This window comes from Propithecus coquereli, unplaced genomic scaffold (assembly GCF_000956105.1).
Source record: "Propithecus coquereli isolate 6110/MARCELLA unplaced genomic scaffold, Pcoq_1.0 Scaffold27, whole genome shotgun sequence".
In the NCBI taxonomy this organism is placed as follows: domain Eukaryota; kingdom Metazoa; phylum Chordata; class Mammalia; order Primates; family Indriidae; genus Propithecus; species Propithecus coquereli.
The window spans coordinates 9,629,564-9,643,821 of NW_012148285.1; the positions used below are offsets into that span (position 1 = coordinate 9,629,564).

A 14,258-nucleotide genomic window follows, 5' to 3' on the forward strand; every position below is an offset into this window, starting at 1 on the left:
ACCAGTGCTGTGTGTACAACGGGGTGCACGTGGGCCTTTGAGGATAGGGAGACCTAAATGTCATCAAACTCTCAGGAGAAGAGGCCAGGAACAACTGCACTCGGTGGCAGGTGGTCTTCCAGTGTGGCCTCTTCCTGCCTTTGTCATGGGCAGTGGAAGGACCGGACTTTGGGGTTTAGATTCGTGCTCGGATATATACCATCTGTGACCTATGGGCGAGTTATCTACAGCTTCAACGTCTGCGCTTGTAAACCGAGTATACAAACAACGACTTTATGGGGTCCTGTGAAAATTAGATAGGATGTGTATATAGAGGTCAGAGCACAGAGCCTGCCGCTCGACAAAAGCCACTGACAGCCGTTTCTCAATTGGGGTGAAAGGGAGTTTTGGGTTTTGATACCTTTTTTCCAAACACTTTCAAATGAAAATTTTCAAATATGTTGAAACACTGAAAAGGTTACACAGTGAACACTCCCATACTCCCACCTAGAGTCTACTGCTAACTTTCGCTGTGTTTGTTTTATCACCGTATCTCTCTACTCATTCCTTTATCCATCCACTGAGCCCGCTTACTTTTGTTACATTTCAAAGTAAATGTTACATCTCAGACATCCTGCACTTCAGGTATGTGACCCCTAAATACTGCAGCACGCATATCATTAACTCTAGTACGGTGCATGCTTGCAGCTTTTTCCTCTCTTGATACACAAGCTACACACACAGAAATGCACGAATCTTAGCTGTACCTTCACTGAGTTTTGACAGATACAGAACATATCACCTACCAGAAAGTTCTCTCATGCCCCTTCCCAGTCACCTCCTGGCCTCACCCCCAGAGGCAGCTAACGTTCTGTTCTTCTTCACTCTAGATCGGTTTTGTTTGCTCTAGAGTTTCATATAAATGGAATCATGCAGTGTACATACATCATATGTACATATATCACAGACTCTGGTGTAAGGCTTATTCACTCCTAATGTGTTTGGGATCTACCTTGATAATGTTAAAAACTCACATCATGTCTTAGTCGGCTCAGGCTGCCATAACAAAATACCGTAGACCGAAGGGCTTAAGCAACAGAAATATGTTTTCTCACAATTCTGGAGGGTGGACGTCCAAGATCAGAGAGCCAGCGTGGTTGGGTCTGGCGAGGCTCTCTTCCTGGCTTGCAGACCACACCTTCTCCGTGTGTCCTCACGTAGCACGGGGGGAGAGAATTCACAAGGGTGTCTTTTAGGGTGTCTTCTTATAAAGGGCTCCAGCTTTATGACCTCAGCTAACCCTAATTCCCTCTCAAAGGCCCCACCTTAAAATACCATTGCATTGGGGGTTAGGGCTTCACCATATATTAATAAATTTTGGGAGAACATAATTCATTTCATAGCACAACATTAAGGTTTTCCCTTTTGACATCCAGACATCCCTCTTTTTTAGAGACAGGGTCTCATTCTGTCACCTAGGCCAGAGTGCAATGGGGAGATCGTAGCTCACCGTAACCTCGAACTCCGGGGCTCTCACGATCCTCCCACCTTGGCCTCCCAAAATGCTGAGATTACAAGGGTGAGCCGCTGTGCCCGACCCCAGACATCTCTTGAAACTCAATTGCCAGGCTAACCAATCCAGCTGTCCTAGATGAAAGATGTCAACAAAAGAGGAACATTGTTAGGCTATCAAATAGCTTATCATAAGCCAGGGCATCAATTCACAAGTTATACATGGCCTAGATTTTGAAAAAATATGAGTGTCTATTCTATTTGACAGAATAAAAGCTATTCAAGTGGCGATCTCATGATATAATAAAAATACAAGGGGATTTCATCTTTTTAATGTTCAGGTAGGCCAGGCAGGCTACTTGGCAACTATTGCATAACAACTTTAGGGGTTTGATTAGACATACAAAACCAAACCAGTGGACTTACTTAATAGGTGTTCAGAGCAGGAAGTCCATCTTGCTGGTTCACTGCAATATTTCTGGAAGAGGCCTGGGGTACAGCAGGTGTTCCATAGGTACTTGTAGAACAAATTGAGCATTGCAAATGTGCATCTATGGCGCATTGGCTCACCCTCCAAGTAGGTTGGTCTGAGTTTCTGGTGTCTCTCCTGCGAGTCTGTGCTGTCTCCACATTAGTCAGAATGCACTATGCCCTCTCCATGCCTATAACCCCCTCGCCCAGCCTCCAGCTCTGGCTATGGGAGTCCGTTGAAGAGGTAGAATGGAGAAAACAGTGGAAGCTGAGATCAACAGCACACTGGCGTATCAATTAGGCCTCTTCTGATTTGCAAACAGCAGAGAACTGGCTAAAGCAAAGAAGGAAAGTTGTTGGCAGCCAGGCATTGATTAGCTTCAGGTATGGCTGGACCCAGGGGTTCACTATGGTCCTTGGTTGCTTCTTTCTTATTCTCTCTTCTCCCTGTTTCTCTGCTCTAGTTTCCTCAGTGATGGCCTCATTTTCTGGCAGGTTCTCATCCAGGTGCCCCACCCCCACCCTGCCAACCCACAGCTCCAAACACGCACCACTGTTCCAGCTAACCACAGTGGAAAGAGAGCTTCTCTTCCTAAGACTTCTAGCAAGAGACCTGAGATTGTGTCACCTTGGTCTCAGCTGGGTTCCATGGCACCTCTGTGGCACCCCTGGCATGTGGCCAGGACCGTGGCACCCTGATATGTCACACGCACTTCTGCTTCCACCATCGCAAAGCCTGGGATGAGGCCAAACCCATCTAAACAATATAGACTAATGTGGGGGAGGGGAGGTCCCCCAAAGTACAGTCAGAAGGGGGGATGGATGCTGCACAGGTGTGAGCAACAGATGTCCATCACGGGTGGGTGGTTCCCATGGACACCAAGTCACCCTGGATGGAGTTGCATTTGGGGTGGACAGGAAGACCGTTAATCAGGGCCCAGAGATTTCCACAAAAGAGGGATGAGTTGCCAGGAGATGGGTGGATGATTTCAGAGAGGAGGAGCCATGAGCTGTACCCCGGCACAGAGGTGCTCAGTCCTTTGCCGAACGAGCATAGAAATGAACGAAAGGCAGTTGTCTGGAAGACACTTTGGGAACTGGAGGCCACCAGCTCTCCTATGGGCATCGCGGGAATGGCACGTGGGGGAGGCAACAGCTCCTGCTCAGAGGGAGTGACAGGCAAAGTGGAGTCCCACTTGGTCACTACAGGAGGAGGGGTATTCAGGGCTCGGAGAGGGGCTGAAAATGCAGGGGCTTAACAGAAACAAGAGCTCTGGGGGCTTTAATGAAAGAGAGAGGGGCAGAGAGAGAGAGAGAAGGCCTGGGCCACGGATGGCAGGTGGCGAAGACAGGATCAAGAAGGCAACCTCATTAGAGGCTGGAAAACTTGGAGTGCACCTCCTCTCTCCTGGGAGGGCGCAGGGCTTCTCTCCCACTCATTTCCTGGAATTGAATAACGTGAAACAAGAAGAAAGCGTTGTTGCCAGATTGACAGTCTCAGACTGTAATTAACTTTGTCAAAAATCTTTCTCTCTCCAAAGCTCAATGGAATCCCGCCACAGGGGAATTCAAATTATCCCCCAAGTCTTTTTCCTTTTTAAACAAAGCATATTGTAAAAATCAATGCATATTTGTATCTGCTCTAATCCTTTAGGTATCGCACTGTTTGCCTTTATGCTGGGTTTGATTTCATGACAATAAGCGGTACCCAGGGGCACGATGATTGCACTGGTTGTTTAATTTCTGAGGCTTGGCAAAATCCATCTCAGTGCAAACAATTAGCTTTAGAGCCCTTGAAGGACCCGATTGGAGCCAAGATCAGCAAGGTGTCCAGGACAGAGAGAAGCAGAGACAAGTTCCTAAGGTCTAGTTCCCTGGGATCTGATGTTATCACCTTTGGAAAAGCCCATCATGCACCAAAAGGGTGTTACAATCATCAGCCCTGTTGGGGAGATGGTACTGAACTGTCTACGCAACATCAAAAAGCTTGTTTTCTTAAATGCTAATTAGAGCGGCTCCGTGGGAGAGCTGGTTCATGAAGACACTCCCCGTGAAACTGCTCCAGCCACACAGACAAGCCAGCCGCGGTGCTGTGACCAGGAGGGCAGAGGCCGCCACTAATTAGACATGACATCAGCATTTATACTCCACTGGCCAATTATGTCGTGAGAAGTAAATAAAGCTGAGGAAACTTTCTTTTCATCCGTGCCAGGAGGTGCGGCGTCTCCGTCTCCGTAGGTGAGTCAGGTTGGCCCAGAAATCCCTCTGCTGGAGTTCTTTCGGAGAATGTGTGACTTTATTGCTAGAATTCCTTGGAGAGAAAAAAAAATACTTAACTAAGTAGAATAATTAAATAGATCAACTTGGTTCTATTTGTCCGTGGAGACAGAACTTGAGGATGGAAAGAATTCGCTTGCCTGTGTCTGACTCCATCAGGAGCGAAGTCACTTCCACGTCTGACGGAGGAAAGCTGGGCCCCTATTTGTGAACAGGGGTCTGTGCCGCTCGAGGGGCACATGTGATAGTCCAACTCCCTCTGCCACAGGAGGCTCGAGGCTTGTCACCATTCCAGGTGCCAGCAGTCACTTTGAGGCTTGGGACAGTGTGCCGGTAGTGGGTTCTGGAACCACACTGCTTGGGTCTGAATCCCAGCTCTGCCACCTGCAAGCCATGTGACCTTAGACAAGTTCCTTAATGTCTCCAGGCCTCAGTTTCCTCACCTGTAAAATGGGGATAATAAAAGCAGATACCTTGGTAGGGTTGTTTTAGGCATTCAGTGAGTTCACATGCGTGAAGTAATTAGAAGAGTGTCTGGCTACTTAGCTGACCATTCCCCATGTCTTAACTGCCCCCTCCCTTAGTGACAACAAGACCCTTTTATTCCTTTGAGGATGCATTATTGTTATCGCAGGAATTCAGGAATACAAGTCTACTTTTAAGGAGCCAATCTGGGAGGCTCAACACAAGAGGAGGAGGACCGTGGGACCCTTGTGGGTGCGCCTCTGTGCTGGGGGGTGGGTGTGAGGATCCCACACGTGCAGTTTGAAGACGATCTCTCTGCACCAAACGCAATGCTAAGCGTGTCCACGAGTAAGCTCATGTCCATCTGATGCAGACGGTACTATATAGACCCCATTTCATAGATAAAGAAACTGAGTCCCAGAAACAGGACGCCACCTGCCCACGGCCGCAGAGTCGTCGAGCAAGTGGCAGAACCAGAACTCAAACCCAGGTGGGCCGACTGCATCCCTCCCTTCTCTCTCTTCTTTCCTTCCTTTTTTTTTTTTTTTTTTAATGTATCTATCTTCCTAGCATCTCCTCCATGTTAACGAGGCCACTGGTTGCAGGACACACCTTGATCTCAGAAACATCAAAAAGTGAAAAAGTGTGCATCTTAGAATTGAGATGGACCCCGCCCTGGAGGTGACGTGCTGTGCCCCGGGTGCCTGCCACACCAATAGCTCTTAGCAGAGCAGGAGCAAAGGCTTCCGCGCTGCGCGGGGACGTGGGGGTGCTGGGGGAGGGGGAGGGTATGGCGGGGGGACTCAGGGAGGGCTTTCTGGAGGGGGCGAGACGAGAGCTGGGCCCTGAAGAAGTCTGGGTGAGTCAGTGGGTGGGGGGCTGTTCTAGTTCAGGGTACATTGCCTAAAGATCTAAGGCAGGCAGGCCATGGGGAGGTGGCTTGACTCAGGAGGGAGTCCCGAGGGCTTAGCCTGGGGGGGCCAGGCTCTCCCCGTGTGCGACATCCTCACCTCTTACCGCCCTGTCCACACACTGCACTGTGAGCCGTGCTCTGCGTGTCTCCTTCTCTCTGCACCTCCAGGCCTGTGTGTCCTCTGTTCCCTCTGCTTGGCACACCCTTCCTTGCCTCATTCTCCCGGCCGACTTCTGCTTGACCTTCTGGGCTCAGGTCCGTGCACCATCTCTTTTGGGAGCTTCTCATGACTTCCTTCCTCTGTGCTCCTACGGTTTCCTGTTACTGAACTAAGCGACTTCGCTAGCGCCTTCCGAGAGCATGAGAGGAACAGTCAGTTTAGACGAGGTCCTGGAGGGGGCAGGACACGGAGGCGGGGAGACCTGTCAGGAGACTGCAGCAGTGGGGTTGGTATTTATCCAGCACTGGCTGAGCGTCTGGCGCTGGGCTGACACCTCTGCGTGAGTTGTTTCACTGAATCCTCCCCAGACATCACGCTCAGTTTGCAGTTGAGGTGGAAGTGCGGTTTGCAGAGGTTAAGAAACTTGCCCAAGGTCAGATGGGGTTTGGGTCCGGAGTCTGACCTGCTGTTAACCGCTGTGCAAAGGGCCCGGGGCCCTTTAGGCTCTGGGAGTTGTGAGAGATTGGATGCAGGGCCCAGGGGAGAGGCAGAGCATGAGCTCCTGATTTAAGGCCCATGGGTGGGGCTGTTGCCACCTGTCAAGACACAGGGAAAAATAAAAGAGAAAGTGCTTTTGGAAGAGAGATGAAATATGTTTTGGAAATGGTGTCCTGTCCAGTCGGCAGAAGTTCTTCTTGGCTTAAAAATGGTCTATGTGGAAACTGTCATCACAAAACGGTAATGAATGCTATTGGTGTAGAGGTTTCCCAGGGACAGGGGGGAGCAGAGAAGGCCGCCCGGGACATAGGTAACATGGTATTTAGATTGTCTTGCTGAAGACAAAGGCTGCTCTCTGTTCACAGGTGCTTGGCACGGGGCGTGGTGCCTACTTGGCAAATGTCTTGGGGATGGATGAATAATTGATTGGAGGGAGGGGTCACGGTGTGGGAGGGTTGCTGAGTGCAGTGTATCCACAGGGAATCAAATATTTATAAGGAGGGTCGGGCCCTGGGCCGGGCGCTGGGAACACAGTGGCTCCAAGACGCTGTTCCTGCCCTTAGGCTCTCCTGATCGTGTCACCAACATAAGAGAAAAGGAAAGTGCAGGCCAATGTGACAAGTGCGATGCAATTTCATTTCAATGGCTTTTCAGGAAATTGGTGACAGCTAAAATACGTGGTTTAAGGGTACAATGTTCCAGTTTGGTAGTTTTTTTAAAAGAGCAAATCCAGACGGTCTTTCAAAGATGTTAGGAGGTGAAATCACCTAATGTCTTTGTGAAAGGACAGCGTGGAAGAGCAAGGAGAGACTTTTAGACGTCCCGGTCGCAGGCCACGCGGTGGATTTGCCGTCCCTCTCATGCCCAGAGCACATACGTGTGGTCCAGCTGGGGAGGTTCAGCTGAGGCAGGTGGCGCCAGCTCCATACGGGCGGGGCTCTTGCCTGACAGACGACGGTGAACCGCGCACACAGCCAGAAAGCCCCGCCTGCCTCTCGGTGAGGCACAGGGAGCCTCCGGGAGACGGAGCTGCAGGGAACAGACATGTGCCTATCAGACGAGTGATCAGTTAGCCCTGGACATCTCCATCATTCTCCCAACACCATCTCTCTTCCCACCCTCCCCGTGCAGGTCTCTGGAAGGACGTGTCTCTTCTCCCTACCGAAGCCGTGCTCCCATGCCCGTTCCTTTCCCTTGCCCATGTCCTTGCTGCATCAGTTACTTACCCCCATGTCTGTTTCTACCCCCATTCTCGATTTCTTCCTCCTCTGTTAACATCCTCAACCCACACTTCTCTCCATCCATGAACCCTAGGTCTACTCCCCTTCCGAGTGCCCTGGAGAAACTGCTCGTTGCTTATTCCCTTCTCTTCCTCACTATTCATTTCTTCAGCGGGTTGTGTCATGGCCCTCGCTGTACGCAGTGAGGCTCTCGCAAATCACAGATGGTCCCAAACCCTCATCCTGCCGGGCTATTTTGCTGTCTGTGACAAATGAGCGTTGGGTTGTACCACTGGCATTTCTGGTTCTGGCCAACAAGACCTGAGGGGCAACTCCAGAGATAAAGGCTCAGCCCTCCACCCCTTTCTTCCTGTCTTAGAATGTGGTTCTCTGAGGATGCGATGGCTGGGGCTAAGCAGCCATCTTGTCAACAGAGCCACGGAGGAGCCAACACGGAGTCCTATCTTCATACTCACTGACTCTCTCCTCTCTCTTCTCCATTCTGCTATGAAGCCCATCCAATGAATTAAAAAATTTCAGCTATTGTTCTGAAATTTCCACTTTATTTTTTTACATGTTCCATGAAAATCCTTTCTTTTCATTCATATTAAGCATAATTTACTTTACTTCATAAAGCATTGTTATAATAGCTTCTTTATTGTCCTTGAGTAATAATTCCAATACCTGGGGCATCTTGGGGCTGGTTGTCTTTTCCTTTGAGAGTGACTTATATTTTCTTTTTTGTTGTTGTTTTTATTGCTTTTAAAAATTTTTTTTTGCATGTCAAGCAATTTGGGGTTGTATCCTGGGCATTGTGAGTGTTAAGTTGTGGAAAATTGAGATTCTGTTATATTCCTCTGAAGAGTGTCGAGGTTTTTGCTTTTGTGGGCAATTAACTTGATCAGACTCAAGTTGTAAGCTCTCTGTTGCTTGCTCTGGGCAGTGATTCAAATCTCCATTCAATCCTTTAAGCGTGTGCTGCCCTGTCTGTCCTGCTCATGCATGCTTTCAGGTAAGCCAGAGATTCGTGTGAAGTTCATAGACAAGATTAGAGGACTCCCATCCCCAGCTCTCTCCCCTCTGGGATTCCTCAGTCCAGGGATTCCAGTAACCTGGGATTCTTCCTCTGGTTTCTCTGGTCCAACAGATGGTGAGTTTTGATAAAATCCTTACTCACCCCTGGTGCACCCCTCTGCAATTGTGGTTCGCCCTCAGGGCAAAGTGGGGGGTGGGGAGAAACAGGAACTCACTTTCAAGCCAATGTTCTCTGAAGTTTTGTGTCCCTCGCTTGTATTCACTCTTCAGAGTTTATGAAGTTAGAAAGGAGGGTTGGTCTGTGGGGGCTTAAACCACTGAACTGCAGGTGAGGCCAGTTCTTTGTCTTTTCCGTTCAGGGTACACCAGTCTGAAGTTTTCAAAACTACTCCTTCTGTGATTTCATCTTTCTCTTCTTTTACTTAAATGAAGATATTCCCATAAGCTCTATTTTAAGGTTCTGTCCTTAGGTGTCTCGCGGTGCCGCTAGATTGTCCCAGGAATCTTATTCATTCCCGTCACCTCCCTGGACAGCCCTCCCACGATGCGGTTTTCACTCTTTCCTGAGCCCCGCACCTGTATTTTGAGCTATCTCTTCTACACGTTCACACATAGCCTTCAGTCTAGAGTCAGCCCCTTCTCTGGCTCACCTGCTTAGGTGACTGCACAGTATTTGCTCAAGGATACTTATGTCAAGGATAACACAGAATTATAAGTCAAGGATACTTAGTTATTACCCCAAATTTCTTCACTGTGAGCTGAGAACCAAAGACAACAGAGATGCTGCTATTTATTGACCCACTGACGATACCTAACTTTGAAGACAATCCCAAAAGAGCCACAAGGCTTAGGAGTACGGCCTATTTCCTTACTTCCTGCCCTATAGCGAGTGCTTGCATCGATACTCAGTATGTGATTGCCGTTGCTATATAGCTTTACTGACTGATTCATTCCACATTCATTGCCAAGTATTCTTCGAGAAGCCACTCTATGCCATCAGGCAGTTCTAGGCACCGGGAACAGAGTGGCACATGGGGCAGACATGGTCCTTGCTGTCTGCAGCTTGCATTCGGGTGGGTGGGGGTTACACTTAAAGATCATTAAGCAAGCACATATCTCAGTGATGTGCTATGCAGAAAATAAGCAAGAGAAAGGGATTGCGAGGCCTGGCGACAAGGAGGGTAACCTCACATAGGGTGGTGCGAAAGGCCACTCTCAGGAGTGACATTTGAGCTGAGATCAAAATGATGATGAGAAGCCAATTCCTATCAGAGAAAACAGCAAGTGCAAAGGCCAGTCCACGTGGAATGGTCCGCAAAGGTGCTGTGAGGTGAGGCGTGGGAGGCGGATGGGGGCAGAGCAGGTGGGGCCTGTTCATCGTTTGAACTTGACTCTGTGTGCTGCAAAACCCCTTTCGTGAAGACAGTTACTTTTTGAAGGCAACTGTCGGAACAGAATAATGAAGGGTAACAAGATTGTTCACATTCAGTCAACATTATTACATAGATAAAACCTAAAGGAAAAATCCAATCTATGTATTTATATGTATGTGCAGTCATTAATGTTTAAAAATTCATTGTAGGAAAAAGGGAATTTAGTCAGTAAGATATTTTCTAGAAAAATGGTAGAAGTCATTGTTATTCCAAGAAAAGAATCCTCCATTTTTACTACACATATATGTATATACACATTGAAAAATACCTAAGAGCTCTCCAATGGCATAAGAATATTTTATGAAGTTACACAAAAATCAATATTACCTGTCAACTACCATCTCTTGCATGTGCAATCAAAACTGTTACGGTTATCTGGATAAGAAACCCCTGATGCCTATTACAGAAAGCTTGTAATAGAACTTGCCTTGACAATTTATTCCTAAATCTTTTTCTTCTAGCTCAATATTACTACTTAATTTTGTGACTACACAAAATGTTTTAGGCACTACTTGTCCCTAAGGTATTAAGTGTTCCAGTAAATGCAAATATGTTTTTGCTACCTTTTTTCAGAAGATTTTACATTAGAATATACTCTGTAATATTAAACTGATTATGTGTGCATAGTTTCTACAGTTATATATACCTCAGTGTCTGTTACAGGTATATAAGGTAAATGGTCCTAGTCTTATTTAGGCTTAAAACTCATGTTTGCCTTGAAACCCTGTTAGCAACTGACAGTCTCATAGAACTGAAAATCGCAAGATAGATAAAATGTTCTATTTGCTGGTTCCATGAAGTTTACTAGATACCCTCCGCCCCTCTTCTCCCTAACCTCAGGAGAAACTTGACTGAAGACTGGAGACACTTATTTATTGTAGAAGTAAATGCAGTTAGATGATCATCTCCTCATTCACAAACTCACTCTTCTGAGCCTTGACAATCCAGTTTGAGATCACTTTAAAAAAGCTTCCTCTTAAAGGGGAAGGCTTTGTTTCTTTTCTCCCCCCAGTTAAAGTGATTATGGGAAAGGAAAGCCTGAGGTGACACTCACTGCCTTGAGAGAGCTGCTGGTTCCCTACACCCTGGGGTGGGAGCTATAGAGAAGGGGGAAGTGTCACCTGAGAGAGCACTTAGTGCTGTGGACAGAGCTGTGTCCTCTGACTCATTATGGTTCAGTTCGGTTTCCAAATCTCCTCCAGTAAAAACTCTCTGCCTGGAACAATCTGCTCTTTGCTCAGGCTATACCAACCCAAACCTGGTGCAATCGGGGAAGGGGCTTCCGAGGCTTGCCCAGGCTTTGCAACTCCACCAAGGCGTCCAGCTAACCCTGGGTTCTCACCGTGAAAGGCGGTCAAAGGTGTGTCACATACGTGGTGTGTTGCCATGGGCGGAGTTGGTACAACCTCTCTCCCGTGGAAAACATTTTCCAAGACAGAGGGCAGAGTTAAGACGCAAGGACTGAAGCCCTCCTTGTTTACCACCCAAGTGTCACCACGTCACAAGTCTCGAATGTGTGGCGTGTTAGTTATGCCCCTGACTGAACTCCTCGACCCTTTATCCCCGCACCTGCAGTAAAGAAAAACGAGCACGAAAAAAGAATGCAGCAGAACACTGAAAGGAGAGTGTTCTAGTTTTGAACAATTTTAATTTTCTTGTACCACATAACAACGAGCTATGGCATGTCACCAATCTGTCGTATAATTAACTTTTCATCTTTTGTTCCTTATGATTTACAAATTCAATCATCTGTTTGATCTCTCACGGTTTTGCTACGTTGACTAAAACTTTAACGAGAAAGTGTTTTAATGTCATGGACTTTGCGGTTCATTGGTAACCAGTAAGTTTTCAAAGTTGTTTTGGGATTGCTGAATGCTGTTGCGTGATGCTGTCAGGTCTTGCTGCCAGGATTCGGGGTACCTAGGTTACCTGTCCACCAGGACACCTGCCGAGAAAGATGACATCACGAAGTTATGATCAGGAGCTGCTGAGAAGGTGCAGTAGATTAAAACAACGCTGGCTTTAAATAACCCACACTCTTTTGTCAAGCGATGTCGTACTGGTGCATTTAATCCAAGTCGTTGCCAATTTAGATGATGTGGCTGAAATCACTGTTTTTTGCCACCAGATTTTCTGCTTTGTTTTCTTTAGAGAACCCTGCATAAATTCCCACTTTTTCTGTCAAAGTCGACACAGTCGAGAGTCTCATAATTGGAGGGACATTCCCATCCCACAGAACTGCCCATCTGCGGAGCTGCTACAGCGCCAGAATGTGACCGCGAACAAACTCAAAATGTGCTTCCAAGCGACAGCACGGGCGGCATTTTAGGGTCTTGGTTTTGGTCTCTTGCATGAGATTTTCGTAAATGACCAATTTATGTGCAAAGGTGACTTTGGCAGGCACCAGGAAGGCAATTTCAAGACATGACTTGTATCAACTGTATTCTGTTTCTATCATCAGCGATAATAGGAGTCTCGGAATTTAACAGTAAATGTTGGCTACTGGGTTCCTTGTTAAAATAAGTTCGCATGGCCCTGGTAATGGGAGAGACGGCTGTTTGTTTTGATAGGAAGGAAAGGAGATGACCTTTGTTTTGCCTGGCATTTTTGGAATCAAGACCACAATTTAGTACAATCAGATACAGTTTGTTCAAGGAATTATCAAAGATCACATTTGGATATCACGTTGGACTTGAGCTTGACAGGTAGACATTGATCATATGCTACCAGAAAACAATCTAATTCAAAAGCAGAGTTGAGAAACACACCATTAGGGGAATTTATTCAAAAACCTGTGCGGAGAGAGTCTAGTATCATTTAAAAAAATTATTTCCAGAGTGCAGTTCCATTTTGAATATTATTCAAGATAGGACGTAGCTCTCTGATTTATACAGAAGGACATAAATTCACCAAGCTGCCTGGTCTACTTTTCTATTTCAACAAGGGGTTGTGTGCGGCTGCTGTTCCTGGCAAAATAAAAAACCTTGGAAGTGAAAAGTGACTGATCATCAAGGGCGATCACTTTTTCTTCATCAAATCCATCAGATCGTCTTCTATTCCTTTCTCACTCAGCTCATCCAAACTATAGTACCGGTGGACGATCTTCTCGGCGGTGACCACCACGACGCGGAGCCCGTGGGTGTCTTTGCCCAGCTGGCATCCGATGGCCGACGACACCACCATGTCCAGGTTCTGGTAGGTGCCCCCAGCGTTCCTGTGGTAGTGGCCTGAGAACACGGCTCGGACACCTGCAGGGAAGGGAAAAAGACATTAGGGGGCCAGGGATTTCTAAGTGGTAGGGGGGGATCCCATGTTTTATTCTGTGAACAGTCATATATTAAGTATATTATTGTAGTTAATGTGCCAAATGCATGGTATCATTTGGTGTTTAATAAATACAAAGGCAGCATATGTGCCATCTAGAATCTTCTCAAAGATAATTCATATGTACAATACATGATCAACATGTTTGCTGTAAGTAGTACAAGAAAGCACTAGGGATTAAGAGAAGGAAGATAGGATGATTGATTTTGGGAAGAGACGAAGGAGACGAAAGGAAACCTTTTGAGGCCCACATAAACATCTGTGTGATGGAAGCTATATGTCTATAAAAAATGATGTTTGTGGAGTTCTAATCAAGGTTGCAGAGCATGTTCGACATTTGATGTGCCTCATCTGCTCCAAACTTACAGCTGTGACAGATAAAATGGAAAAGAGAAAACCCAAGGACACGGTTGGGCTCAAGAACAAAGCAAATAGCTCTATGGACCAAAATCAAAACAAAAAGGCAAAGTAATGAGTAGGAGTGAAATGTTGCCATTTGCCAGGAGTGAAGCTCTTAGAAGATCCTGGAGTCAAAGCATTTTCAGAGATGGGGGGAATAAAGCCCAGCTTCCTGTCTGAAATAGGGGTTGGGGGGGCTCTGTTTAGGGAAGGAGACTGAGGAACCCTGGGGCTGTCTGCTGCCTGGGGCTGCGGCAGTGGTGTGCTGGGAAATGTTGAATAAGTTATTTAAAAATAGAGCCGATTTGTAATGTTTACTAATTTCCACGGTGTAAATACTCCCATCATGGCTGATTTCGAGTTGCCAATGTGATGTCCTTGAGCTGGATGTCGAAAGAGATGCCCAGTAGTGCCCCATTATATGGTGTTTTCATGATAAAGATACAAAAGAGGTTACAGGGTGAGGTGGCTCATGTCTGCAATCCCAGCACTTTGGGAGGCTGAGGTGGGAGGATCACTTGAGGCCAGGAGTTTGAGACCAGCCTGGGCAACATAGCAAGATCTCATCTCTA

General features: G+C 47.0%; 1 protein-coding gene across 3 annotated transcripts in view; it reads right to left on the reverse strand.

Moving 5' to 3' along the window:
* Nucleotides 1–11,342: 11,342 nt before the first annotated feature.
* CPPED1 (calcineurin-like phosphoesterase domain containing 1) overlaps nt 11,343–14,258 on the reverse strand; it is a 113,033-nt gene continuing 110,117 nt past the window's right edge. For 2 of the 3 annotated variants that reach the window (XM_012647802.1, XM_012647804.1), the window contains exon 4: nt 11,345–13,211. In XM_012647802.1, coding sequence (XP_012503256.1) covers nt 12,982–13,211 — 230 coding nt within the window. In that variant the 3' untranslated portion in view covers nt 11,345–12,981. Of the gene's footprint in view, nt 13,212–14,258 lie in introns of all 3 variants that reach the window. The other variant, XM_012647803.1, reaches the window with a different exon arrangement.